The 14267-nt window shown below is 48.5% G+C and overlaps 2 protein-coding genes across 4 annotated transcripts in view; one reads left to right on the forward strand and one right to left on the reverse strand.

The window, feature by feature from the left end:
- Window positions 1–5227, reverse strand: part of DRC3 (dynein regulatory complex subunit 3) — a 50981-nt gene extending 45754 nt beyond the window's left edge. The window contains exons 1-2 of the mRNA XM_003420657.4: window positions 4657–5227; window positions 656–830 (exon numbers count right to left, since the gene is read on the reverse strand). Coding sequence (XP_003420705.1) covers window positions 656–815 — 160 coding nt within the window. The 5' untranslated portion in view covers window positions 816–830; window positions 4657–5227. The remainder of the gene's footprint in view (window positions 1–655; window positions 831–4656) is intronic.
- Window positions 5189–14267, forward strand: part of TOM1L2 (target of myb1 like 2 membrane trafficking protein) — a 140467-nt gene continuing 131388 nt past the window's right edge. For 2 of the 3 annotated variants that reach the window (XM_010600227.3, XM_064279398.1), the window contains exon 1: window positions 5189–5349. In XM_010600227.3, coding sequence (XP_010598529.2) covers window positions 5298–5349 — 52 coding nt within the window. In that variant the 5' untranslated portion in view covers window positions 5189–5297. The remainder of the gene's footprint in view (window positions 5350–14267) is intronic. The other variant, XM_064279395.1, reaches the window with a different exon arrangement.

Genomic DNA, 14267 nt, shown 5'->3' on the forward strand with positions numbered 1-14267 from the left:
TGGGCCCTGTGTGCATATGGTCTTGCCTCCATCTCCCAGCCAGGCGGAAAACAGGAACGACAGCCATTCCCATTTTGTGCATGGGGAAACTGAGGCCCTATGGTCTGTCTGGTCCTTGGCCACATCTTGACGCTAGGCCAAGCTGTCACTCCTGAGTCTCCCTGCCTCAGGGCCCTGAGCCCCCCTCAGTCACTCCTCCTCTGAAGCTGTTCCCAGGGCCAGATCCTCCGCCCCAAGCTTCCCACTTGTGGATCCTGGCTGTTTGGGGCCGCCCACTACGTTCTGCCTGCCAGGGACGCCCACTCCAAGGACCCTATATGGCGTGTGTGCTGGAAATAGCATGGCCTTTGGGGTTCATTTAGATATGGAGATGGCGGTTTTATCATTTCCTCTGCTCTTAATCTGAATCAAGAGTGACTCAATGCTAATGACATTTAGACAACAACACTTGATGTCCATTTTTGAAAGGCGGTGTTTTAAAAACATCCTTGCTGTTCTTGCGCTTTCAAACCCAGGGGGCTGTGATGCTGATATGGGCCTGTGAGCTTGGGGCTTGGTGTGGGAATCTGGGCTAGAGGTTGAGAGTTGAGAAGGCACGACGGCCCTGCCCAGGAGGGGGGCCCTGTCCTCCCACCATACACCCAGGGGTACGCACTCTGGAAGTCCAGCTGCAGGGACAGGACATCCTTGAAGAGGATGCCCTCCTGCTTGGCCAGCTGCCCGGCCTCCTCGCGGGGGCCCTGCTCTGCCACAGCCAGCTTGAGCAGGTCGTCATCCATCACTCTCGGCTCCATCGACTGGCACAGCCGGTTCATCGTCCTGTCCACCTCCTGAAAAACACCACACTGCCCTCCACACCACTTCTTTTGTTTAGGACATGGATGGCTAGGGCTCCTCGAAAGGGGCCCTGGGACATGGGGGCAGCCACAGGCACTCCAAGGCCTGCCCCCTCCCCCGCCCAGCTCCTGCACCTGCCTGGATGCCAGGCCTCAGTTCACCACTTGGTCCCACAGCCCCAAGGACTGGTGTCTACACTGGCCTCCTTTGCCTCCACACCTTAGCTCTCCTCAGGCCTCGGCCCTGCCTCAGGCCTTGGGCTGTCTGTGTCCATCCTTGCTCAGGCTTCTGGGCACTATGTTCTGACTGTGTTCCTTACCAGACTGAAGCCCCCTGCTCTGAGCATCTAACCCCATAGATCCCTCTAAGAAGGGTGGACATGGGCCTGTGGGCTGAGTGCACCTGTAAGAGTGAGCTGCTTGCCCTGGGAGGAACTGGGAAGCTGTGGGGTGGCCTAGCACATGGAAGTAGAGAAAGCAGGGGGAATGAGGCAGATGAGCAAGGAGAAGAGAAACAGATTGTCCAGAAAGAGAGAGACAAAAGGCCGGACAGATGCTACCTTCTTCCTGCTGGCATACCAGGTCCTTGGGAGGCCTGGCGGTGAGCTGGCTCTTGGTGGTTCCAAGAGAGTTTCCTGATTGTTTACACTGAGTCCTCTTTTCCTTAAGCTGATGGCACAGTGGTTAAGAGCTCAGCTGTTAACCAAAAGGTCAGAAGTTCCAATCCACCAGCCGCTCCCTGGAAACTCTATAGGGCAGTTCTATTCTGTTCTATAGGGTCACTATGAGTGAATCGACTTGACAGCAATGGTTTTGTTTGTTTTTCTTAAGCTAACTCAAGTAGTTTTCTGTTGCTAATGGTCCAAAGGTCTTTGGCTGAGATGAAGCTGCCAAAGAAGTGGGGATCTGTGAGTTCGGTTAGTCACACTGCAGGCTGATCTCCAACTGCTATTCCTGGCTGGATAGAGTCCCAGCCCTGGAAACATGGGGATGCTTCGGCCTCTTTCTCATTACCCCCTACCCCCTTGGCAAGGACATCTGGAAGGGCTGGGCCCTCCGTGAAGGCACACTCTCCAGCAGTCTGCTGGAAACTCCCTGGGTGGCCTCTTGAACCCTATGGAAACTCCATCCTCCCCCTGTACTTTCCACCATGGCTTCCCAGCTTTTCACCTCCCTGCTGGCTTTACCTTCTACTTTGCCTCTGGGGCTCCCCAAACCTCTTGTTCTGTTGGTCTTTGACCTGGAGTCCCCTGCCCTCTGCTCTCTCCACTGAGCCTGCCGGAGAGACTCCTGACGTTGGAAGGTGGTGTCCACCACAAACCCAGAGTGGGCCCGGCAAACCTGCCACCTGATCCTGGAGGCATCTACTGCCTGGCTGCCCTCCTGCCTCCCCACATCCACTTGTATGCAGCTCATGCAATGATGTGCTTTCCATTCACAGGTAGTCCATGATCAAATGTCCCTGTGCCTTTTATCTTTCTGCATCCTTCCCTTCTGCCCTGGGAGGAGACATACCTCCCCCCTCAACCTGGGTCTTCCATTCTCCAAAACTTTGATCCCTTTCTTCCCACTTTCTCCAAGCTCTCAACACTGGCTCCTCCTCCTTAGAGGTGTTTCTAGTCCTTGGCTTCTCTCCATTTCTCCACTTTTCTGAAGCAGTTTTCCCATAACTTCCCACCAACTTGCCTTTGCTGTGTTAAGACAGATGTCATCCTCAAAGTGTTTGTGCTTTTTCAAAGAAAGGTGCTCTACTTTGGGAAATGGTTTTTAATCCTGATTTCAAAAATTTGACTGACTTCTCATCACTCTCTCTTTATCAAGGCCCAGAACATGTGATATGCCAAGCTTGCTTTCAGTCAAGCCTAGCTATTGCTATGCAGTGTGGTATAGTTGTTATGTCCTTATTTGTTAAGCACACCAAGGCAGAGTTTGAATCCTGTCCGTGCAATCTTTGGCAACTCATTTCACCTGTCTAAACCTTCAATTTCCCATCTGTTCCTGCCTCTTATGTTTGCTTATGAGGATTAAAAGAAGCAATGCATGCCAAGTTGCTGGCTGGGAATGGACTCAATACGTGGCCATTCATTTAGCTCACATGTGTTTACTGAGTACCTACTATGTGCCATAAATGACATGGACAGATCTTCTTACCTCTGTTTCACACATGAATCAAATAATCGTAGAAAGATTTAATTATAATTATGACAAGTTTGTCAGAATAGGAAGTAGGGGAGCATACGTTAGGGACACCTGGCCTGGCCAGAGGAGACAGGGCTGAGATTGGAAAGGCAAGAAGGAAGAGGGAACTGCATGGTGGGAGCCCTGAGGTGGGAGAGAACAAGACCTGTTCCACTTTGGCTGGAGTGATGTTAAGTTGAAAAGGCTGCAGGAGTTTTATTACTATCCTACAACCCCTGGGAAGCTCCTAGGGCTTAATAAGTGCAGTGACATGGTCAGATTTTAAGTTTAAGAAGCTCACTCTGGCTGCAGTACTGAGAGTGGCAAGAGTAGTAAGCTGAGAGATGATGTGAATGTGAGAGATCTCTATGAACTTAATTTATATGAAAGAGTAATCATCTCCAGTTTCCAGATAAAAAGGCTGGACCTGGTTAGAAAGGTTAAGTAACTTGCCAAGTTTACACACCTACTACATGGCAGAGGCAGGAGACTATGACTCCAGAGACCATTTTCTTAATCTCTACTCAACCGTACCTGGGGCACTGTGGTCTATCATTGTCACAGTGACATTGATTTCTCACCTGTTCTTGGGTCAGCGCAAAGATGCAAACACAGTAAGATAAAGGCCTCGCTACACTTACCAATCTCAGTACTGCAGCCACAGTGATTTGCAGTAATTTATAGTAATTTACTACCCAACCTGGTTTGCCTTTTAGTTTGCCTGCTGATAGAGTTGTTGGTGAAGACCAGACGTAGTAAGTAGGAAAAGCAGTGAAGGACTTTACACCACTGTCAATGGAGTAGCCTCCTCACAGAGATACAGATCCAGAATTATCTTGGGAAACAACAACCTGGGATCAATTGGATATAAAATATATAACCCCTATTGGCCATGACTTGGAAACCCTGGTGGCATAGCGGTTAAGAGCTATAGCTGCTAACCAAAAGGTCGGCAGTTCAAATCCACCAGGCGCTCCTTGGAAACTCTATGAGGCAGTTCTACTCTGTCCTATAGGGTCGCTATGAATCAGAATCGACTAGACAGCAATGGGTTTGGTTTGGTTTTGGTTTATTGGCCATGACTTAATAGGAAGAAAATCAACCATTTTACTGAGTGCTAAGTGCACATGCATTATTTAATTACATGCCAGCTCTGGGGGCCATTAGAGAAGGGAATCCAAATGTCTCTATTCCCCAGACAGGGAAACTGTGACTCTGGTAGAGGAAGGAACTGGTCCAAAGTCTTACAATGAGCTACTGAGAGAGATAAACATGGAACCCAGGTATCTATATTCCTAATAAAAGCCCATTAATAATACAGCACTGGAATGAAGAATAAAAATATGAAACAGTTTGGTGAGAGTTAAGGCGTCTGGAAGAAGTTATCAGTGGACTGGATACCTCTCTTTCTGTGAAAGAGATACGGCTAAGGGGCGGGGAGGATGTAACAATTCCTCCCTTAAAAATCCCTTCTGCTCATGCCTAAGGAGATGCTTCTTTAGCAATTTCTTACTCATCCGAAGGCCTGAAAAGCACGGGATCTGTGTGCTAATTCAGAGAAAAAGGTCACAGAAAAGAGTCATAAAGGGGGCGCAGTCTGGCCCCTTCGAGGTTTCTCGGAGTTGCAGTTGCCCGCTCTCACCTTTCCAGGTACCGACTATGGGGCTGTCTCCACTCAGCAGACTCACCGCCCGGTTGCTATGGGAACCAAGCGCAGCCACTCGGTTGCTATGGGAAGTCAAAAGGTAGACATCCTGGGTGAAAGTTGACGGGTCACTTGACCCAATTTCTAGGCGGGGAAATATTCCTCACACCAACCAAGCGCAGACAAAACAAACGTCTCTCCAATCAGCACTCTCTATGGGCGGGGATTTTCCTAGCTTCACCTCCTCTCCGCCCCCTAGATGAATGATTGATTCATATTTTGTCCAATAATATAAGGACTCTCTAGATTGACCAACATCTAGATGAATCAAAATGGAAAACCTAACGTTCGGAGGCGGGCAAAGAGGGATGCCGCTACGCCCGACGGGGACTCCTGGCTCTTCGGACCAATCGCTAGCCGCGGGGTAGGTGGGGCTTCGCTGAGGACGTAAGGCCAGTCAGAGGAGGGCTGCGCAGGCGTTGCCCAATAGGGAAGCGACAAGGGGGTGGGGTTGAGGGCCCGGGGCTCGACGTTCCTGAGGGTGGGGCGGGGGCAAGTGTCAGTCAGGTCCGGAGCAACACTGGGGGACAGCGGAGACCGCGGCAGCAGACACGGCCTTAGCCGGCTCCCCACCCAAGATGGAGTTCCTCCTGGGGAACCCGTTCAGTACCCCGGTGGGGCAGTGTCTCGGTAAGGCCGCGCGTGGGGGCGGGAGCGGCGGCGGCGGCGGACTGGAGCTGGCGAGGGCCGCGGCCCCTGCCGGGCGCCCGTGCCACCTCACGGTGAACCTGGCATTCTGGTCGGCGGGCGGAGCATCCTGGTCGGCTGGCCTTTGCCCGGCACCGGTGCATGCTGCTAGGCAGCGCCCCTGAGAACCGGCTCGGTCTCAGGATGCTCCGCGCGTTCCTACCCGTCAGGGCCCAGCCCTTCCTGGCTCTTCTAGAGCGGCTGCCAACTGCTTGTCTGCTCACTGCCTCCCCCATTAGGAGGTGCCACTGTGAGCATCCGATCCAGCCAACAGTCTCGCCGCCACTGCCCCTAGGACCCAGTTTTCCCAGCCCCTGTGGGATGTCACCGCGGTAGCACCCCGCCCCCGCGTCTCTCTCCATCCTTGTCCCCTGTTCCAGTTCCAGCAGCCCTCAGAGTGGGCACTCTGCCCTAAGACTTGCTAATTTGAGCTGCTACTCAGCAAGGCTGTAGAGGTTTGGAATGGGGATTCGTAGGGTGTGCTTGTCCTGGCAGGCGTGGCGTGCCTGCAGAGTCTCCCGGGAAAGAGGGAGCCTGTGTCATTTAATGATAAGAGCCCTGGTCTGGGAGTCAGGAAGCCTGGACTCCAGTACTGGCTTTGCCAGTGACTTTACAGATGACCTTGTGCAGTCACCACCGTTTCTGGTTTAAGTTTCCCTGTCTGTCAAATGAGGCGTTTGGAGGTGAAATGTGCTAGGTCCTTCCAGGTTCTAAAGTTTTGATATTCCTTGTGGTAATCTCTGCACATTGCAATTGCTCCCTGCTATATTAAATTTGCTAATGCTGAAATCTTTTGGTGGCATGGGGGGTTCTTGTTAATCCTGTAGTGGAGCTGTGGGCATCTGGAAAGGAGCACCAGAGACGACTAGTATCCTGGATAAGGAAAGCCCAAGGAGTAGGTGAAAGAACACTGAAGTGGCTACCATGTGGGATTTCCCTACTAAAAGAACAACTTGCCTTTCATCAAGACAGGACCTTATGTTAAGTGATCAGTAAAGAATGTTGCTTAGTATCTTTTCAAACTGGGTGCCTCCTGGTTGGTGGAAGGACCGGTAAAACGTCTTTTATGAGCAGAGACCTTTGTTGTCCGTATGGGTCTGACTGGTTTAGGCAGTAGTGATTTATTTCCTGTTTTGCTTATGAATTTCCAGCTTTTAGTGGGATCTGTGAAATTTTAGAGGCCTCTCCTGTTGGTTAACTGGCATTTGGGAACCTCACTTTCCTTTCTGGTGAAGTGTCTTTTAAAAGGATGATGGACATTGGGCCCTGGAAGAGACTTTTCCCTACTTTATGACACTTTACCTCTTGGTCCCACTGAGTGCCTCTCACCCACCTTTCTTCTTCCTCATTGCCTTTTCCACTTTCCTCAGGGGCTCTTTCATTCAACTGTATTCTACAAACTCACTGTGCAGATGGGTGTTGAATTCCAGCCAGCTCATGGAGGGAGCAAGTAAATAAGGAATTTTTTTAAAATTTTTTGTCTCCTTTATAATAGGAAGTTACACACTTTTGAAATGTCATGGTAGTTAATGAAGGATATAAGGTAAAGGAGATTTTAAAATATAGCAATATAATGGGTGTAGGATAAAAAGGAAGTGGAAAGCATGGATGCTTCTGTCAGGAAGACCAGAGTTTAATTTTGATCCTGCCCATTTATTGGCTGTGTGATTCAAGAAAAGTTTTTAACCCTTCTAGCCTTAGATTGCTTAATTGTTGAGAGAAAGAGAAAAAGAGAGCAATAAAGAGAGTGGGAGACTAAAACTCACAGAGTAATGAGGATTAAGTGAGATAATGTATTGAAACACTTAGCATAGTACCTGGAACACAATAGAGGCTCAATAAATTAGTTGTCGCTGTTAATAAGAGAATGATTAAGTCAGGGTTGACTGTTCTTATGTAGATGGAATATGGAAAAACTACTGGCCAATCTGTTATCTGTGAAGGAAAGTACCCATCTAGGCTCCAGAGTCTACCATCCCTTCTAAGAGACATTTGACCATAAAGAGAATGAAGGTTCCTCAGTGACACAGGGGCCTGAGAGACCTGGGTCCTGGGGGTCAGCAGTGGAGAGACTGCTGGCTGGATAAGTGTGCTCACAGTGGCACCTCAGTGGGGGAGAGGGTGAGCAGACAGGCAGTGGGCACCAGCTCTTCACTCTGTCCTCTAACCAGTTATCTCAACTGAGAAAACTCAGTTCAGTTCAGATAAATGGTTAGAGGACAGAGTGACATTCTAATGTATATTCAGTCTATACTGTTGTGGCAAAGATGTAAATGTGATTTTCATGACACCTTAGTATTAAAAGTATGTGCCAGGGAGGCAGCATCACTCATTAAAGACTGCATGTGATGGTAATTTTTGTTTTTTTTGTGATGGTAATATCAACTAAGTGGGTGTTAAGTATGCCCCTTTGCCACCTCAGGAGCTCTGGTGGTGCGGTGGTTAAAGTGCTTGGCTGCGAATGGAAGGATTGGCTGTTTGAACCCACAAGCTGCTCTGTAGGAAAAAGACGTGACAATCTGCTTCCATAAAGATTACAGCCTTGGAAACCCTATGGGGCAGTTCTGCTCTGTCCTACAGGGTCACTATGAGTTGGAATTGACTTGACAGCAGCAGGTTTATATGTCACCTACTGGTGGTGCAGTAGTTAAGAATTACAGCTGGTAACCAAAAGGTCAGCAGTTCGAGTCTACCAGCTACTTCTTGGAGACCCTATGGTGCAGTTCTATCCTGTCATATAAGGTCACTATGAGTCAGAATCAACTCGACCGGGTGGTGCAAATGGGTAATATGCTTGTCTATTAACTGAAAGGTTGGAGGTTCAAATCTACCCAGAGGTGCCTCGGAAGAAAGGCCTGGTGAGTTGCTTCTGAAAGATCACAGGTGTTGACAACCCTGTGGAGCACAGCTCTACTCTGACACTTGTGGGGTTGCCATGAGTAGGACTCAACTGGATGACAATTTTGTTGTTGTTGTTGTTTTATATGCCACCTGTAGCGGGGAGGGGAACACAGAAATAAAAGAACAACAAAGGTAAGATTAAAGACAGCAGCTCTGGCTTTCACAGAGCAATTCCACTGCCATCACTTGCTCCTTCCAGCTGCTCTGTAAAGCAAGTTTTATTGTCCTTTCTACTTTAGAGAGGAGGAGACAGCCTCAGCGAGTGCAAGGACCTGCTGAAGACTGTTCAGCTGGCAAGAGAAAGCTGGGATTTCATACCTGGTCTTTGCACTCAAGGGATTTTTGGACTCAGGAGAGAAAACAGAGATCTGTGTAGCAATGAACGCTAAGTAGAAGGCCATCTATAGTTAAGTGCTCAATTGAGTGATACGGATTGTAAATGCTATAGAGTTCAAAAGAATTCAGAAGAGGCTGGGCAATAGGAACTGGCTTTGAGTCCAAGGGCTGTGAGCTATGCCACAGGCAGAGAGAGAAGAATACCTTGTGCCTGGGGTCAGGTAGACAAGGCAGGGAGGTAGATGTGGGCACATCTGTGGACACTAGTGTGAGTGGAGCAGAGGTGCTGGGGGAATAGAGACAAGTAGGGCTTGGGTGGTGGACGGATCCCCATTCTGGGTAGGTGGCATCAAGGGCTACATTCTTTCAATGATTTGAACTTTTGGTCTCTCTTGGCCTCACTTTCCTCACTGGAAAAGTAATACCTATTAACAGCTGCGTAGAGCCTGGTACCTAAATACGGTAGTTCCAATTTGTCAGTCCAATTTAGTAAGCATTTTTTAGTGCCTCTTGGGGCCAGGCCTGTGCAAAGCTCTGGGGATACAAATATTAAAGAACTGCTCGTGGGGAGCCTTGTGTAGTGGTAACACACCCCCTACGGGTGTCACTGAACTGCAGAGTGTTAGGCTTCCATAGTCAAGTGGTTGCTAGAGCATTTATTACTCCATCTCACGCGCAGGCCTCACACAAATGTTTAAAGTGATGCTGTTGGGTCAAATACTTGATCTGCTCCTCTTGAGCTAGCAATTTAGACCTCAGTCTGGCATATTTGTCTTGCTTATTTCTTGCATCCATCCCTCCCTTCCTTGGGGAAAGTGGTTCCTGAGCAGAATGAGTGAAAGGAGAGAGAGAAAAGTGATGTGAACAGCTAGGAAGTGTGAAGGAAGAGAAAGCTATTTCCTAATTCTCTTTACTGAAACGGGCTTCACAATGTTCCTGCATTTATCTCAGCCCTCCACAACCGCTCTGAGTTGGATGTCATACACTGGGAGTTCCTAATGCCAGGTCCATGGTGCTTTGCAAATGTTTGCAGTTGGCAGTGGCTAGAAGAAATTTCAGATAATCCTTTTCTAAGAGTAAAACTTAAAAGTCAAAGATCAGTGAGTAGTTAATTCTGACTTGATCAGAGTTAAAAAACAAAACAAAACAAAAAAACAAACCCATTGCTGTCAAGTCAATTCTGACTCCTAGCAAACCTATAGGACAGAGTAGAGCTGCTCTATAGGGTTTTCAAGGAGCAGCTCTTGGATTTGCACTGCCGACCTTTTGTTTAGCAGCCACACTCTTAACCACTGTGCCACTGTGGCTCCCTGACCAGAAGACAGGAGAAAAAAAGAGGCTCATTTATTGTATTCCCAGCTCCTTAGGTGAGAGGCCAGTATTCTGTTGCAGAATTTGTGTTTGTAGATTCTGTGGTGCTGAGCATAAACTATTTCACAATGCCCTGTGAATACTAGGCATATGACTCTAGTCTGGCTGTTGGTACTCAGGATAATAGCTGTCCCTCAGATTACTATGACATTCGGCAATTCACAAGGCCCTTTGCTTCCAATCATTTTATTTAGTCTTCACAACCCAGTGAGATACATAGGAAGAGAAGTGAAAGTAACTTATATTAAATACCTACTATATGCAAACCCTGTACGTAAGATCTCATATCACAACATTTAATTATTTACATGTTATTGTCCCTGTATTGCTTATAAGGACATTGAGGCTTTGAGAGGTTAAGAGATTTGTGCAAGATTTGTGCCGGAGGTAAGCCTAGAATCCCCCCTTGGGTCGGTGCTCATTTTGTTCTATCATGTTGCTTCTTGCTCTACAGATCCTTGATTCAGGATCACTGGAATCACCTGAAGGGCTTGTTAAAACACAGGTTGCCAGGCCTCACCCCAGAGTTTCAAGACATTGGAGTGTGAGCCCTGGGATTCTGTATTTTAACAAATTTCCAAGTGATGTCGATGCTGCCGGTCCAGGAGCCACACTCTGAGAGCTGCTGCTCTAGATCAAAATTTCTGTTTCTTAAATCTCTTTTTTTATCTTCCTTCAAACATTAAATGTAGGTTTTCTTGTGGACAAACTAAGCATCAACCAGAACTTTTAGTCTAGTATGAGTGCTAAGACAGGTTCCTAAAACAGATAAGGTAGAAAGTGGTACCACAGATTGGACAGGTGAATGCACTAAGAAACTGAAGGAGGGGAGGGGTCACCTCCAGTAGTCGTTGCCATTGTATAGTTGACCGCCAACTTATGGCGACTCCATGCACGATGGAATGAAATGCTGCCTGCTCCTGTGCCATCCACCTATGATTGGCTGCAGATTGACTATTGTGATCCATAGGGTTTTCATTAGCAGCTTTTCTGAAGTAGACCTCCAGGCGTTTCTTCCTAGTCCATCTTAGTATGGAAGCTCCTCTGAAGTCTGTTCAGCGTTATAGCAACACACAGGCCTCCACTAACAGACGGGTGGTGCCTATTCATGAGGTGTATTGGCCGGAACTGAACTGACTTTCCCATGTGGAAGGCAAGAACTCTACCGCAGAACCACCGCTGCCTCCCAGTTGCATTAATAATACCTAGAGGTGTTTTGTTTTGAAGGTAAAGTGTTGTATTAGGATGTGCCAGAGACCGCAGTAGTTGATTTATATGTCTTGCTGTCACTTGATCCTCACAGCAATGCTGTGATTCAGGTACTGTTATTATCTTCATTTTGTAGATGGGGACACTGAGGCGATGAGCAGTTACCCCACCAAAGGTCACACACCTGGTGTTTGAACCCAGGCACCCTGACTCCAGATGCCCTTTATGTTGTGCTGCCCTCAGCAAGGGAGAGGTCGGGGAGCATTGTAGGAGAAGCAGGGAAGAAGTCAGGAAGACTCTGAGGAGGCGGTAGCCCTGGGCAGGGCCTTGACCCATGGGAAGGATTTGGTTCATGTAGAAATGGAAAATGTTTATCCTGTCTTGGCAAACAACAGTCTGAGCCAAGGCTGCACGTTAAGAGGCAAGTAGGGGTAATTGGAATTACTTCCATTAGCCTAGGAAAGGGGAGACGGGGGAGAGTTGAGAGACTGGAAAGGTAAGATAAGGCCTGCTTGCAGAGGGCTTTAAATTCTGGGTCAAATAGTTTGAGCTCTTCCCCTGGTGGCACTAAGGGCCATGAAAGCTGTCTAGGGATGGGAGTGGTGTGAATGTCCTTTACAGAGGCAGGGAGACTTCACCCTGAGGTCACCAAAAGGTCATTCTTCTTTCTTACCATCAAAGCCCCATCTGTGCAGAACTGGGATCCCAGAAGGAAGCCTGCAGTGGACAGTGCTGACTCCTCCAGGCAGGGCCACTGGAGGCTGGGGTAGGGACACTCTGTGTGAGCCTCCGTCAGGGGAGCTTGGAGGCCACAGAAACAGGGAGGTCCAGGCAGGTTGATGGGATGCTGGGAAGAAGTCTGGGTTTCTGACAACACTGGTCCTTAACTGCCTGACCAGGTTAAAAAGCACAGGCACTGAGAGCCACGTGGCGTGGTCAGCTGTCTGAGATATTTGAAATTCTCACTAATTGTGCTTCTTAGAAAACAGCATGTACCCTTGCAGTACAGGGAGGATCACCACTGGACAGATTCTTGTGCATCTCTGGGTGTCTGGAGAAGTGGGGGTGAGGGAAGGTGCAGGTGCCACTGTATAGTTCTTCCCTACATCACCTAAAATTTTCTTTTTTCTGCCTGATGCAGCTGCAGGTGCCAGAAACAGGAGTGATCCCTGAGCAGGAAACTGTAACTATACCCCTGAACCTCCAGAAAAAAACCAAGTGCCATCGAGTCGATTCCAACTCATAAGGACCCTACAGGACAGAGTAGAACTGCCCTGTAGAGTTTCCAAGGAGCGCCTGGCGGATTCGAACTGCTGACCCTTTGGTTAGCAGCCATAGCACTTAACCACCACGCCACTATATGCCAGAATTCCAAAGGGCCTGATGGGGTGGATTGTACCTTTCTCCTATCTGGCAGAATTGGGGTTGACAGTAAATACTGCCGTATTGCCCGGTGGCTCAGATATCCCACTAGTGTTGTACCTAGGTAACCCTACCCAACATGAGTGGGAGTGGACTGGGGGAAGCACTTGCTAGACTGGTCTTGCTACAAGGAATCTGGACTAGCCCAGCAGCTGAATCTGATGCCGCTTCCCAAGGTGGAAAAGTTTGGGTAAAAATAAATGACAAATGGGAGGAAGGAGAAATAACAGCTGAAGGTAAAAAAAAAGCTAAGGAATAAATAAATGGGTTATGCAGCAGGGGAAATCTAGCATGTTGGTATCTCAAGAGAGACTCGGAGCAAGGGAATAATCTTCTCTCAGTTAAATTTTATTTGAGGCCAGAGAGAGTGAAGCCAACATGACTTTTGGAGAACTTGACCAGATCAGATGGACACCTGCAGCAGATCTGAGTGGGTGGTACCTGAGTAACCTCATCCTTAGGACTGTCCTACTGAAGGACTAATTGCTAATGCCTGTTTTGGACTGGTAAAATGTTTGGGAGGGGGAAGTTAATCCTTCAAGTATGAAAGGACCAGTGGCTAGAAGAGCCAGGGTGTGGCCTGTGGTACAGTGAATTACTTAATATGGCCCTTCTAGCCATATTCTTTGCAACATACACCAAATGACTGGGTGGAACTATGCAAATGAGGTGCTTATGGTCCACCAAGGGGATTGGATAGCTTGCTAATAATGTAAATAAGGTACATGGCACCCTTGTGGGGGTAGGACCATGCAAATAAAGTATATAGAACCCTAATGAGGGGATTGGTCAGTTTTGCCATCTTGCCAGGCTTAGAATGAGTCATCCAAGAGGCGGGAAGGGAGGATCTCACTACTACCAAGACAGAAGAGCCAGGAGTGGAGCACGTCCTTTGGACCCAGGGTGCCTGCACTGAGAACCTCCTAGATCCAGGAGACAGAGAAAGCTGTAACACCAGAGATTGTGAGAGACAGCGAGAAGCAGTAGTAGGGAAATGGCAGCAGCAGAGGCAGCAGAACCAGGAGACCTGCAGGAGACAGGACAGTGGGGGCTTCCCGGCTCACAGAGAAAGAGAGCTGAGTGCCTTTGGACCGAAGTTTACTAGCGGAGTACGGTGCCTTTGGGCACGTGGTGGCAGAGTTAGGCTTAGTGACCCACGGAACTAGAGGGCTAAGTGCCTTTGGGCCAAGGCCTCTGGGTGCTTATTGACACATCTGAAAGAGCTTTGGAACACTTGCCTGAGCAGGGCAGTGGCTGAGGGGCCAGAGAGAAGTGTGCCTGAAGACAAGGCTAAGAAGAGGCTGTCCTGATCGAAGAACTGTATCCTGAGAGTGCCTGATCTTGAATTGTAACCTGTGAGTATTGTCTGTGAGTTCTGTGTGGTCAATGCAACAAATTATTGCACCCAGCAAAGAAATAGAGAGTGCAGTGAGAGGGGTGGGTGGTGTCAGAATTAGTAAAAATGTTGGTAGATGGAGGCATGTCTGACCCCCGCCTCATAGGAGTCAGCCTTGGGCAGATGTTGATCTTGCTTCTCCTTCCCCTTTGTGCAGTTAGAAGAGGTCAGAAGCCCCTGTCACATGCCATTTTTACAACCCTTGTAGAAAATACGGAAAATACAG

Source organism: Loxodonta africana, chromosome 2 (genome assembly GCF_030014295.1).
Source record: "Loxodonta africana isolate mLoxAfr1 chromosome 2, mLoxAfr1.hap2, whole genome shotgun sequence".
Lineage (NCBI taxonomy): Eukaryota > Metazoa > Chordata > Mammalia > Proboscidea > Elephantidae > Loxodonta > Loxodonta africana.